The sequence below is a fragment of the Mchenga conophoros genome, linkage group LG1 (assembly GCF_057382185.1).
Source record: "Mchenga conophoros isolate Kocher_MC1m ecotype Shallow Benthic linkage group LG1, M_conophoros_male_GT1.1, whole genome shotgun sequence".
Taxonomy (NCBI): domain Eukaryota; kingdom Metazoa; phylum Chordata; class Actinopteri; order Cichliformes; family Cichlidae; genus Mchenga; species Mchenga conophoros.
Genome location: NC_140526.1, coordinates 32,629,381 through 32,643,365, shown reverse-complemented (window position 1 = coordinate 32,643,365; position 13,985 = coordinate 32,629,381). Strand labels below are relative to the sequence as shown.

The following is a 13,985-nucleotide window of genomic DNA, read 5'->3' as shown; positions in this document are numbered from 1 at the left end:
CCCAAATCAGATTTAAAAAAAAATAAATCATGGGATCTAATGTGTACAACAACAACTTTCATTTCATACTGAGACAAGTTATTGACTTTGCTGTGTATGTGTGAGAATGTGTGTGTGCGTGCATTTTTTAATATCAGAGTCCCTGAAGTTTCCATGAGGCCGAGTGGGTGGTGACTTATTGTCTGAAAATAAATTTTCATCCCGTGTTTTCTGCACTATTTGTTTTGCTGTTTGTATTAGCAGCCCACTGGATTTGCCCAAGGGGCTTCACACAACTCCTACTGTAACATCAGTAGTACAGATAAAACAGTCTATATTTGACCTTTCACTTGGTAAAAAGCAGCTTACAACAAGTCATGGTTTTCTGCAAAATCTTATTTGTGCCGGGATAGAAATGTCAAATCTCAGAATTCAGAAGACAATCATAATTGAATTGTTTCGGATCATTTCACTTTGACAGTTATTTCTAAGGATAAGTTCACTAACATTTTACACGGGTTTCTGTTCTAGTTAAAGGGTGCTGGGCAGTTGCCCAGGACCCCAGGACACCTCAGGTAAGGACAAAATATTTTGTAATTAATTTTAAACATCTAAAGCACACCTTACTTTGAACAAATACTGGTCACTGTGCTCTCAACACCAGCTAGACAGACTGTTGAAAGGCTCTCTACTGGGGCCTGACTCTTGCTGATATAACCTGCCGGCTGCTGCTTTTGCAACCGTGCAGATTATTTGCTCACACGGCTTTGTGTATCAGACATGAGTAAACACGTTCTTTACGTTCTATGCAAACATTACAATTTCATCCTCATTGGGAAAAATCATAATCCGGACAGATAATACTACATGCCCAGATATGTCCTACAGCAGGCCTTTTATGTATCTTTCAGTGACATTGTGGAGTCGAACAAATGTTCTAAAGTGCTGCTGTATTTTAGCTAATTCACAGTTTTATGAGTGTCTATCTAAGTCTTTGGCAGATCTTCTTGTATTTGGGAAATATTATGACATTATATATAATATATATTACATTATAAGGAATACTTTATGTCCTTAATCCTATTCAGTTGTAAAACAGCTAAACTGCATCACTAAATTTGACATAGGGTTGAATATTGAACTGTACGGCATATAATGGGGCAAAGTGAACCATAAAGCAAAGCAGTGACATTCTCATATTAATGACTTCTGTTATAGTTTCTCAGTATAGAACTCATAGAGATAATGTTAGAATCATATAGGGATGTGAACACTCTGGTTATGTTTTATACCACAATCCCAAACATGATTAAAACTGGGATAACTCATAACACAGATCAGCGAAAAGATACTTATTCACAGGTGAATCTGGTAGGTCTCCCCCCCCCACACACACACATGCACACACAGAGCTGGCTTGAATCAGGTCACAAGCACACTGAGTGTTTGCTTAGGGCTCCATGGACAGCAGAGGGCCCCCAAGAGCGCTTGAAATATTCCATAACATAGCTTCTCCAGTTTTTCTCCAAAAAGAAAGAAAGAAAGAAAAATGTCAGCAAATAACCTTAACATTAAGTTGATGTGCTTGCTTGTAGTGCAAATCCCTCTAGCCTGTCTGTCTTACTAACATAGCTGGACAGAGCATCTCTTGGTATGTCTGTGTGTTGCTTGTTAACCATTTCCATGGCTGGGTTCTTTGTCTTTGTGGCTGACTAAAGTGACAAGGCTTAGAAACTGCAATTCACACTTCACATGTGTTCATATGTGACCATATGGCTTCGTATGCACATTCGTGAAATGAAACATATGCTTTACAGCAGCAGCCTCTGCAAGGGCCAGTCCAGAAAATACAATGTAGGAGTATGATTGCACTCCACAAAAGCACCCTGAACTCGACAGTGATCATGTAAAAAAGGAAACTCTTTGCAAAGCCAGTGACTGACAATTACAATTGATTCAGTATTAGAATATAAATTCTCCTTAGCTGTGCATATGAAATGATAACAAAAACAACAAAACAAAAAGTCATTCGTGCAGCATTTCATTCTCATGTGTCATCTTGAGATTGTAAAGAATATACTGTGTGAAAAAAATCGTGTTTGTTTATCTCATACTTTTCTGTATAAGTATACTCAATTGTAGATGAACAGATTGAGCAAATTGTTTGCACTGTGCTGACAGGTGGGACTGTGTGGCAATCTCACACAGCGTGCATGGCTTATGGGTAAATTAGGAGGGCCCCCTTAGCAGAATTTTCCTCAGAGCCCCAGGCAAACTCTGCTCATGTTTCTGTCATTTTAGAGAACATTTCAATAACTTACTTTCATTTTCTGGAGACTTTCTTCAACCATCATAACTGCTTGCCAAATCCCAAGACTCAACAAAGAGACTATTATAATTTTCCTTTTTTTGTGTGTCATACACTATATTGCCAAAAGTATTCACTCACCCATCTAAATTATTGAATCTAGGTGTTCCAATCACTTGCACGGCCACAGGTGTATAAAATCAAGCAGCAAGACATACAGACTTCTTTTACAAACATTTGTGAGCGAGTGGGTCGCACTCAGGAGCTCAGTGATTTTCAGGATGGTACTGTAATAGTCATAGTCATGAAAATTCCTTGCTACTACAGTCAACAACAACAGCAACTGAGCCACAAAGTGGTAGGCCACGTAAAATCACAGAGCGAGGTCAGTGAAAGCGCATAGTGCATACAGGTCACCAACTTTCTGCAGGCAGTTACTACAGACCTTCTAAACTTCATGTGGACTTTGTTTAGCTCAAGAACGGAGCGTAGAGGGAGCTTCATGGAATGGGTTTCCATGGCTGAGCAGCTGCATCCATGCCTTAGTCTGAGCCTTAGCTTCTAAGTGTCGGATGCAGCGATGTAAAGCACACCACCACTGGAACCTAGAGCAGTGCAGATGTGTTCTCTGGAGTGATGAGTCTGTGCACTTGGCTCAAGTAGGTTTTGTTTTTTAAGAGTTGGGCTCAGCCCCTTAGCTCCAACTGTTAACAAATTTGTGGGAACGGGATGGTCCCTTCCTGTTTCAACATGACTGCTCGCCAGTCTCTCTCTCTCTCCATATATATGCTTTCACAGTTCATTTTTTCAATTGACATTATCATTTCCCTTTTTGTCCCAGGAGTCCCAAAAATGTGTGTACAATGATTTATGGCCATACACTATAAGTAATACAAATGCTTACCACTCCCCACCACAGGGCATCAGCATAGTTCCCAAAACCAGTGGTGCCACTGCTGTCAACAGCATCTTTCTCTGCCAGGTAGACAAAGTACGACGAGAAGATCAGGCTCAAAAAGCCAATGTATAAGGTTGTGATCAGCTCCTGAAATACACATGCACAAAGACATTACATATTTCAAACTCGGACATGTGACCATGTTAGAGAAAATATTAAGTAATATGAGGTGTGAATTTATGTATACTTTCTGGCAAAATGCATCAGCTAGCTTACCAGTCAGCTGCCTGTAGCTCGATGTGGCTGTGTTTGCTAATAACATGACATATGGATGTGAATATTCATGTAAGAGTGCTGGGTAAATATGATGATTAAATTTTTCCATTGGAGCATTTTGCTGCCTGTGCGGGCTTGTGTCATTCAATAACCAAAAGTGAATGCAAAGCTGTTCTTAATCATGCAACCTGTCAATTTTCGGCACCAGTTCTTTCAATCGAACATCTATTGGATGGGATCTTATTTGAAAACTGCCATCTGAAATTTGATTATGACGCTCTATCTCAACCAAAACTGTGCGACTCTATTCAGAATAAGTGTTTTTTTTTTGGTTTTTTTTGATCAAGTGAAAAGCCATTAAAATGCTCATGGTATACTTGGCCGGAGCAAACACTAAAATGTCTTGAGTTTTAAAGGGGCCATAAGTGCTAATGAGTTTAAACTGAAAGTAAATTCAGTAATAATCAGTAATCACCGCAGGGGTGTTGATTTAATTCAGATGTGCGGTAAATCATCATAAATTACTTTGAAACCCAGACGTCTGATGTCTTCCAGTGTATTTATCATATATATAAAGCATCGTGTTGCAGATTCAATAAGCAACTGTCTACACTTTGCTCAGGAGGTCTACTTGGGTTTGGGGCTCTCATCCTGTCTGAGTGTAATTAGACTACTGCTTTGTGAAAAAGCTCTCTAAGTGCACTCACCTACTACGTGATTTTAAACTGGGTTTAACTACTCAAAGTGCCAGAGCGCTACCTGATAAGTGAAAATTTTATTCGTGTCTCAGCCCAAAACTGTCACTCTGAGATTGCGACACAGAGAAGCAGCAGCAGATGTAAGCATCCTAGCCTTACATTGCTCTAAACAAACGGTGCTTACAATCTCCCAGTAGTCCACATTTGCACCTGCATTTCCTCATTTCATCACACATTGTTTTTGGGAATGTTTCTGGGCATCAGACCTTTGCTAGTAAACACCTGACAGAGCCTCTATAACACCTTCAAGTCATCCGTACTGCTAGCAACTTGATTCTTGGAAATAACAGCTTTTAACGCATTCAGGTACATTTTCCTTGAGCTGCTACCTGAGGTTTAGTAGATGTGTTGCTGTCACTGTGACCTGGCAAACACATTCACGAGATGTGTGCCTCCCATCTGCCAGTATCAGCCAGGAGCAACTGTGCAAATTGTGTTTAGAGCCACAGGCACTAGAATGCCACTGTGTGTGTATGTAAATGCCGTTATAACACAAGGATTGGATACTGATTGGAGTGAATGAAACTCCATTGACTTTAAAAACTCCAGCTGTTAACACAGAGGGGGCTGCACTTTCATGCGTTTATGCGAGAGTCTAGCGGAGCAAAATATTCCTGCTCTGTATAACACCAAGAAACTCACAAAGGAACATATATTATATACAATACACCAGAGACCAGCTGGTTGATGGCAACTTGAACCCTACTGCACTGGCTGTTGTGAGAGTACACAATGTATTTCCCTCACGGCTGTTGGAGTTGTGTAGAGCCTTAGCAGAAGATATGAGAACTATACCAACAGTGGCTGCAGTGCGAGGTGAAACAAAAATAAAGCATGGATGTGATGAGTGTGGTTCTCATGGAACAGCTCCCTCTATGTTACACATGATGACTTCTGATGCCTGCAATCAGGACTGAATTTAGCCAGGCCTCTCCTAGAGTCAGTCTCACACTCATCCTCTCCTTTCAGAGTCTATTTAGGAACAGCCCAGCCAGTGTGTGAGTGGAATTGGGCAGTGAAACCCTTAAATGGTCTACATCAGTGAAGGCTTGTCACTCTCAGCTAGCAGGGTTTGGAAAATTGAGAAAACCTGAAATAAGTCCCACATGGTTTTGCGTGCTGTAGGTGTATTCTATGCAAATTTGGGGGGTGGGGGAGTTACAAGATGATTAAAAGGATTAAGAAAGACAAAGAAAGCCACGATTTATAGTTAGGTCCACAGTGACACATTTTTTTGTAGTTTTCCCTCTGAACACCATCACACTGGACTTTAAATCAAACAATCAAGATGGGATTCAAGTGCAGTCTTTCAGCTTTAGTTCAGGGGGCATAACAAAACATTTGCATTAACTGTTTAGAAATTACTGTCATTTTTATACACAGTTTTCTATTTTCAGGGCTCAAAACTAATTGGTCAAATGAACATGGGTAATTTTAAATCTCGTGATTGTTTTCAGTACACGGATGAAAATCCTTTGAATGACGGCTTGAAGTCTAAAACCCATGAACATCACTAAATGCTGTTTCCTCCCTTGAGATGCCCTGTCGGGCCTTTACTGCAGCAGTCTTCAGTTCCTATTTGTTTGTGGATCTCTCTGCTTTCAGTTTTGCCTTCAGTAAGTGAAAAGCATGCTGTGTTCGGTCGAGATCAGGTGACTCACCTGTCAGTTGAATTTCTTTGTCTTGAGAAAGTTTTGCAGCTTTCTTTGGGTTGTTGTCTATTTGTAGTCTCACGTGCCATACAATCAATTTGCAGGATTTAGCTGAGTAGAGAACATTTGCAAGCGCTTCTTTCACCAGTTACATCATTGATAAACACTGACTTGGTTCCACTGACAGCCACACATGCCTGTGCAATATTACCTTCACCCATGTTTGACAGATGATGTGATATCTTTCAGATTTGTAATAAGCTTCTGAGCTGTTCACTTATTTCTCAATTTGTTTCTCTTGCCATCATTCTGATACCAGTTAATCTTAGTTTCATCTGTCCAAGGATTTATTTTTCCCCAGATCTTGTCAATTTCCTTTAGATGTTTTATGACAAAGTCTAATCTGACTTTCCTTTTTTGGATTGCAACCAGCGGTTTGCACTTTGTTAGAAACTTTTGATATAAAAATGTGCAGTCATGAAGGCATTTTGGCCAGATGTTGTGAAGGTGGAAAGAATACTGTGATCGTCTACTTTAGTCGTCTTCCGTTGTCGTCCTGGCACTTTGTTATTGCTGAGCTGGCCGATGCATTCATCCTTTTAAAGAATGCACCACTTTTGATCCTTGGATCTCTGAATGTTCCTTTTTTATTACTCCTGCACAAAGTAAACATTATTCTAATCACTCTAGCTGCTGGAGAAACTGTGGGGCCCAAGAAATAAAACACTTCCTTGTTTTGGTCTTGCCCATTGATCAACACTTTTTGGGTATCGATTCATTCTGAGTTACAGATTATTTTTAGTATGCAACTTCCTTTTAATTGGGATGAACTTTTGTTTGGATATTTATACTCAGTGAATGTAGATAAAATGTCCAAGCTGTTGTATGGTATTCTGAGTTTGGCTGCCTGTAAGACTATTACCAAGAAATGGCTTAGTGTGAAAATTCCATCACTAAATGACTGGTATGAGATTGTTTATGGGATGTTTAAAATGGAAAGAATTACCTTCATTAATAGACTCCAATATGACATATTTAGTGATATTTGGGATAAATGGAAACATTACATTTTGTCAAGGAGACCCGATTTTGTTTGAATCTCTGTAATTATGTATGCCATATTTTTGAACTGTTATGTGTATATATGTATATGTCAGTATGTATGTGTATAGGCAAATACATATGTATGTAGGTATGTGTATGTACGTGTGTGTGTGGTTATTTATATATATATATATATATATATATATATATATATATATACACACTAGATGGTTCACCCGTTTGTTTATTTTTGATTATTTGTTTATTTTGGTTTATTTGTGTTCATATAGGTTGTTTATTAAAAAATAAAATAGCAAAAGCCTCCAAAAAAAAATAAAAATAAAAAATAGGATCTCTGAATGTTCCAGTGGACAGCTGATTTCATCACTTGAAATCAAGTCCAGATCTTTCATCTGCATAATTTGCCATAGAATAATCAGGAAAATATCCTGACTTGACCATGAAACTGCTTGTCTGTTAGGAACTGTTTAGAAATATATATAATTCTGTATACTTGACTTTAATTGCTAGAAGGTTAATGCAACACTTTTGTTAAACCCTTGAAATAAACCAAAAACAATAACATCTTGATTGCATACATTTGAAAACAAACAAACAAACTATCCCATTGTCTCAGTCCCCCTAAGTAACTGTAGATGGACTGCATAAACTATGTTCATTATCTCTGTTAACCTTTTCTTGCTTTGTAAGAAATGTTACTTCCTCAAAATTAGTCAGATGCAGCACAACACTCTTGGGTTGAAGTTTTCACTGCAGATGGTATATTTGTGTGTATATTTGTTTTTATTCAATAGTAATTTAGCTGAGCTAACCATGAGAAGGTGAATATGACCTTTTAAAACAATCGGTTAATTAGGAGCACAGCATGCAACACAAAGGAGGTTTCTAAGGAAACAGAACTTAGCAGATTAACAAGAACTCATCCCCTAGCCATATCAGCTGTGATAGATACTGCAATCTCCTTCAATAACAAGTACATTCCAAACTTCACCATTTTTTTTTTTTACCTTCAAGCTAAAGTGCTTTCTACAGCCAGTCAGAAATCAGATTTGAAAATGCCCCAATATGTCCCTGTGCTGACATTCATAGCAGAGGTCAGTGGCTGATGATAACCAGCTTCAGCTGCAAGCAAAATCAGCCAAGGCCTATACAAGAAAGCATGGTAGGTGGTACTGGATGAGTAACATCCTTGATCCCCTGCTCATCAGTCTCTCTTTTTATACTGACACTAAGGACAACTACTGTGACCACTGGGGCTAATCATGTCCACCTCTGTGTCTCAGCTGAATGATACCCTAGAGAAAGACATGGCCCTCTCCAGCAGATGAGCCTATATCCCAAAAACCCAAGCTATTACGCAGTGGCGCTTTTGTTGTGGTTCTCGGCTGAATACTCATTTAACTGTATGAGGTATTCCCATGTGAGGACCTTCTCTTTATACCGCATAGAAAGGAAAAATAAAACATGAAGAGGACAGACTATCCTTGGCATAATCCCCTGACAGAAAGCTGGCAGATAACTAATAATGCTCCGAAGCTCTGGTGGTGGTAATAGTTCTGGACGTAAAATCTAATTTGAAGCCTTTAAAGGAGTGATTGTGTACCTGCCGATGGATGAAGACAACTGAGCCCAGGAGACGCCACGTTCCTCCCTGTCGGTCAACGTGGAGCATACGCAGGATTTGCAGAAAGCGAATCCCTCTGGTCAATTAAAAAAAGGAAAAGGAAAAGAGAAAGTGTTTATATGCAGATATTATTCTGCACAGCAATTGAATGTTAATATTCATGTACACACAATAAGGCTAGAAATATTTGGATACCTAAAGCATGTGTGCATCTTTATCACATATATCATAAATGGTCTCCATTCCTATGTAAAGACTTTCGACGTTTACAAATGTTAGAGCAAACTCGTCTAATTTTCTCCCTTGCAGAGCAGTGAGCAATAGGCCTGGCTTGCAGTTCAGCGATTAATCCCAGAGGTGTAGTGCGTTCTTACAGTCATGGCTACAAACTTTCACCCCAAACTGATGAAATCATTCATTATGGATCTGGCTTTGTGCAGGGGCACATAGTTATGTTATCAAGGCCAGAGGTACAGAAAGCATCTTCATACTTATGGCCACAAAGTTTCTGCTTGTACATACTAGACACAGTCTCTTACCTTACAGCAGAGGTTGCAAAGACCTGGCCTTTGGAGCCCACTGACAGCACAATTATCGAAGCAACAACTACAATCAGATCTGCATTAATAGAGAATGAGGGGTCTTAAGCCTACATATGCCATAACCAATAATAATTTTACACTCATGATTATGATGTTAATACAACAAGAAATGAAGAAGTGTTGTTCTCCATATGGGGGTGGGGTGGGACGGTGGGGGTCAAAGAAGAAAGTACAGAAAGTGTTATTTTAGGAAATTATCATCAGTTTTCATTTCAGAATGATTCTATTAATCAATTTAGCTTAGACGGGTTACAAACATTATTAATACTAATTTTCGTTGCAACATATTAAAAAAAAACACCTGGAGGCATCAAATTTAAGAATAACAAGCTGAAGGTGGAAGAAGTATTGCAGTGACAGTTTTAATTTCATGCTGAATTTGTCTTAAATATCTCATTTTGGGATAAAGCTCAGGGTATATTACAGATATTGTTTAAATTTTGTGCGTGGGTGGGGAGTGATACGTCTGTCAGCATGCATGTGTAAAGATATGTGTGTGTGTGTGTGTGTGTGTGTGTGTGTGTGTGTGTGTGTGTGTGTGTGTGTGTGCACACGGGGGTTGTGTTGCTACCTATAACAGATATTGGCTTCCTGGCAAAGCGTAGTCGGCCCCAGATGCCAACATATTTACTGCGGCAGCCTGCTGACCAAAGGCGGACAAAATATTCCACACCGAAGAACACCACAAGGACAATCTCCTGTCAGACAAATGAGGGAGAGGGAGGGAGGCAGAAAAAAACAAACATCAGATGCTGCTGCAGGATGTTCGGTCCAAAAACGGCTGAACAGCTGCTTTGACTAAAACAATGTTTGTGTTACAAATAATATGGATAAAATTTTATTAATGACCAAGATAAACCTGATAACACTTCCAATTTGTCAAATATTCATTTTCATTCTGTGCATACTCCATTTGCTACTTCCTATTTGTATCACATCATTGATTTGAGTCAGCTGTTAAAATAATTTAATGTACCCGATAAAATAAGGTATGTGTGCTTTCTGACAGGTGGTTCAATAATCTTTATCTCTATTTAGTTGATTTTGAAACTGGATTTTGATTATTTTACGCATCCAAGTTATTAAATCTTGAAGAATATATATGTGAGCAATGTTACATAAAGTCTTTCTATCTCCGGAGAGAGTCGTATAAGATCTGATATATTTCAGAGTGACTTGAGTACTTGAGTCAGCATCAGCTGGGATTTGATGAAAATCTGGAGGTGTACAGTGAGAAAAAAAGTAGGTTATAAGACCTCTGTAGCCCACCCATTACTGCTGATTGTGGCAGCTTGAAGCTACATTAGCTGCTCACATGCAAATGTTACCCAAGGATTAAGGTGGTTTTAAAGAGGAAGGCAAACTATCCATTTTGATATTTTTCTTTTAATAGAACAAAAACTTAAACATTCTAGAAAAGATACTTGATTTTATCTGAAGTTCCACTCATTTTTCTGTACAGTGAAGCTACAGCCAGCAGCTTGTTAGCCTAGCTTAGTTGTCTACAATGACAGTGTAGAGGAGAGAAAACTCATAGCAGCTGGTAGCCCAGTGACAGTTTCTTAGGTTATACTGACTAATTAGCCAATGTGAAAGTTTCGTGAATATAATTTGCAGCTTGCCCCAAATAATTAAATCCAAGCATTGACACAGTTTCAGAGCTAGAAAAATAGCCAATGTGAAAATGCCTTAAAGTCATACTGTATCTGAACACTAACTGAAAACAGCTTTCTGACCGCACTACTGTATACACTTTCCTGTTGAGCTGATGTTCTCAGTCAGTGATTATGGGTGTTACAGAATAACAGGTTCAGTCTGTTTTGTAACTCTCAGTCATACTATGTTTTAAAATGGTGATTAGCTATAGTATGACACTGGCTCACTGGCTAAGGAATTTTCAGTTAGAAGTCCTATCCCACAGTCAGACCTGCGCCTCTTGTCACATTGTGTCAGAAAAATGTTTACTATTGCGTTCTCTTAAGCTAAGTTCCCTCTTTGTGATAATAGCAAAGCAGTTATAGTTTAATAACCCATTTAAAATGTATTATGGCTTAAAGTTATGCTTGTTTAGTGTCCTAGTACCTTTATGTGATAGGTAAGTCCAAATTTCTTTAAGATCTTTGAGTATTAGCCTGTCAATGCACCTTGCTAACCAAATTAGCAGCCAGTGCTACTCTTAGCCACATTTCCTTGTCAAATGTGGTTCACCCAGTTTAAAAAAATCAAGATGCTAAAACGGAAGTTGCAAACTTAAAGGCTTCAAAATGGTGGCGCAAAAAGCAGTGGGGCGTATAACAATGGTAACTTTTTACCATCTATTGTAGGAACTAATCTGGTCTAAAGCTAGCAAAGCCTAAAAGCAGCCTATCAACATATTTAAGATATACTTATCATTAAAAGCTACATCGCTTGTGTAACCCAGCGGTTCTCGGACTATGTGGACGGCACTGATGGGGCAACAATAAACTCCACGTCTCAGGATAGCAGCTGTCTGACAGTAAATCACTAACCTTTCCTTAGTTTTTTTTTTCCTTTTCTTTTTTTTTGGATGAGCAAATTGTGTTTTAAGGGCAAAATCTCAGAGCTTCTGGAGCTGTTTTCATTATTTGAGCTAAAAATGTAAACCTTGTAAAATGAAAATTGGATTATTAATATGCTAAAGTGTGTTCCTGGAAGCTAATATGTAAAATGTTAAAGTATTTAATTTTGCAGCAAGGATTTCTACATCAAAAGCTCTGGTGTGAATCGTGGAGCTTGAGTTAAAAGTTTTCTTTACCTCGGGTACTGCAGAGCAATTTTTTTTAGTGTTTGTGTCTTGTGTCTGCACGTGACAACAGTGTTATAGACAGCTGATAGACAGAATACTGACAGTGGTTTTACTCTATTTCACTGACAGGTGACAACATGCCATCAGTCACAGAGTAGATAAGACGTGAGCTAAGACGATGTGGTTTTCGGAATTTAGAGAGAAAAATGATTTTGCAAACAATTATTAGTTAAGATTAGGAATTTATCGTTTTTTGTTTACAAGACCTTAAGGATGCGTCCTTTGGTCAGAAATCGAACCTAAACACAGCTGTCTGTTTTTTATTTAGAAGAAAACAATGCAGCACATTTTGACAAGGAAGCTATTTACAGAAGGGAAAATGGGGAAATGGGGGGGGGGGGTGAACAAGCGAAAAAAAGGTGGCAAAGATCAATCCTCATTCTCATCCAGCTTCTCGTGCCTAGCCCCGCTGCTACGCTAGATCTCACTCCTCTCAAATCCCTCACCCCTACAAACCCACCCAACTCTGCTTCTTCCATCCTTTTTGTCTTATTATGAGAACCACAAGGGGGGTGACAACAAATCGAAAACACCTCCTGAAATCATTGTCTCCACGCTGAGGGTCCTTCCCTGAAGTCCTCAATGCAAGATTTCTTTTGACCGAGACAAATCACTGATTCTCATTCCTGCCTCGTTCCCTTATGTTAGACTCTCACTATATCAATCAATCAATCAATCAATCAATCAATCAATCAATCAATCAATCAATCAATCAATCTTTATTTATAAAGCACTTTTCATACAGAAAAAATGTAGCACAAAGTGCTTTACATAGTTAAAAGCAGCCCACCCCACCCTCCAACTCACTCCCCACACTCTCAATACACATATATCCCCCCACCCCCACCCACACACACATACACACACGCGCACACTTAAAGAGTAAAAATTGGGCTGGGCTCGCATGAGCCAAGTGAGGAAACATTATAACAGAGAGCCGTCTGCACCGGGAGCCGGTCACAGACCGCAGCCTCCGGGCTGGGCACACAGCAGGAGGGAGGCCAAGGAGCCCCCCAACCAGGCTGAGATCCCACCCTTTGGTGTCCACCCCCCCCCCCCCCAAATCTATTTAATAGTAATCTACACTGAAGGATGAGTTACTGGTCTCCATTAGTGAAATTCCAGGTCAGCCAGCTTAGATTGCCTGAATTCCTTTGCACTTTGACACACTCAAAAACAATGCAGCTATACTTTAAATAGGTCACGGTGCTCTGGATCCAAAAAGAAATAAACAAATTCTTTTGAGAATGTGAATCCTTTGGGCAAACCGCCAAGCATCTGGCCAAAAACACTACTACACAGTGCCAGCCAAAGCTCCATCTCCAACTAAAGAACAGAGAGGTTTCTGTTAACCTTGAGCATACAGGAAGAAAGAAACAAGACAAAGGAGAGGCTTCAGTGGTGGGGGAGGAAAGAATGAAAGAGTAGCAGGGTCAGAGCAAATCTCTAAACTAGAAAGCACAAAGTACAAAACAGTCCCTCAGGGATGCAGGATGGAAGAGATGAATGTTTGAGATTTTAGCAGCAAATATTAATTATTCATTATCTGTGTAGAAAAGAAGAATAAGAAGATTAAATATCTCCAGAGGGTGAACCTAAGGCAGAAAAACAGGTTGCAATAAAATGCATGTATATTTGATGATACCATAGTATTTATTAATAAAAGACTTTCAGACTTTTTTGGTTTCTTTTTTAAATTACAAGTCTGACTTTTAAACAGAAGAACACACAGCAGCCCTGTATATGAAGCAGAAAATAAACCTGTAGGATTTGAGATGTGCCGACTCATGACCCACCATGACTATTTTATCCCATTATCCTCAGGCCAAGGTGAACTTGTCACATGTGGCACGCTCCAGTCCTCCTCAAAATCCTTTTTATCCTTTCTTTAGGTTTTCTTTTATCCAAGCTTGAGTGACTCACTCATCACCCAGACAGCTCCTCTGTGCTCAGCTGCTGGTGTCTCGGGGTTAAGTTGATCTCATTTACTATTGAT

At 39.3% G+C, this 13,985-nt stretch overlaps 1 protein-coding gene across 2 annotated transcripts in view; it reads right to left on the bottom strand.

Annotated features, from left to right (window-relative positions):
• Positions 1–13,985, bottom strand: part of kcnq1.1 (potassium voltage-gated channel, KQT-like subfamily, member 1.1) — a 43,258-nt gene that overhangs the window by 16,896 nt on the left and 12,377 nt on the right. For both annotated transcript variants that reach the window (XM_085275696.1, XM_085275701.1), the window contains exons 3-6: positions 9,734–9,860; positions 9,100–9,178; positions 8,540–8,636; positions 3,192–3,332 (exon numbers count right to left, since the gene is read on the bottom strand). In XM_085275696.1, the coding sequence (XP_085131822.1) occupies positions 3,192–3,332; positions 8,540–8,636; positions 9,100–9,178; positions 9,734–9,860 (444 nt within the window). The remainder of the gene's footprint in view (positions 1–3,191; positions 3,333–8,539; positions 8,637–9,099; positions 9,179–9,733; positions 9,861–13,985) is intronic.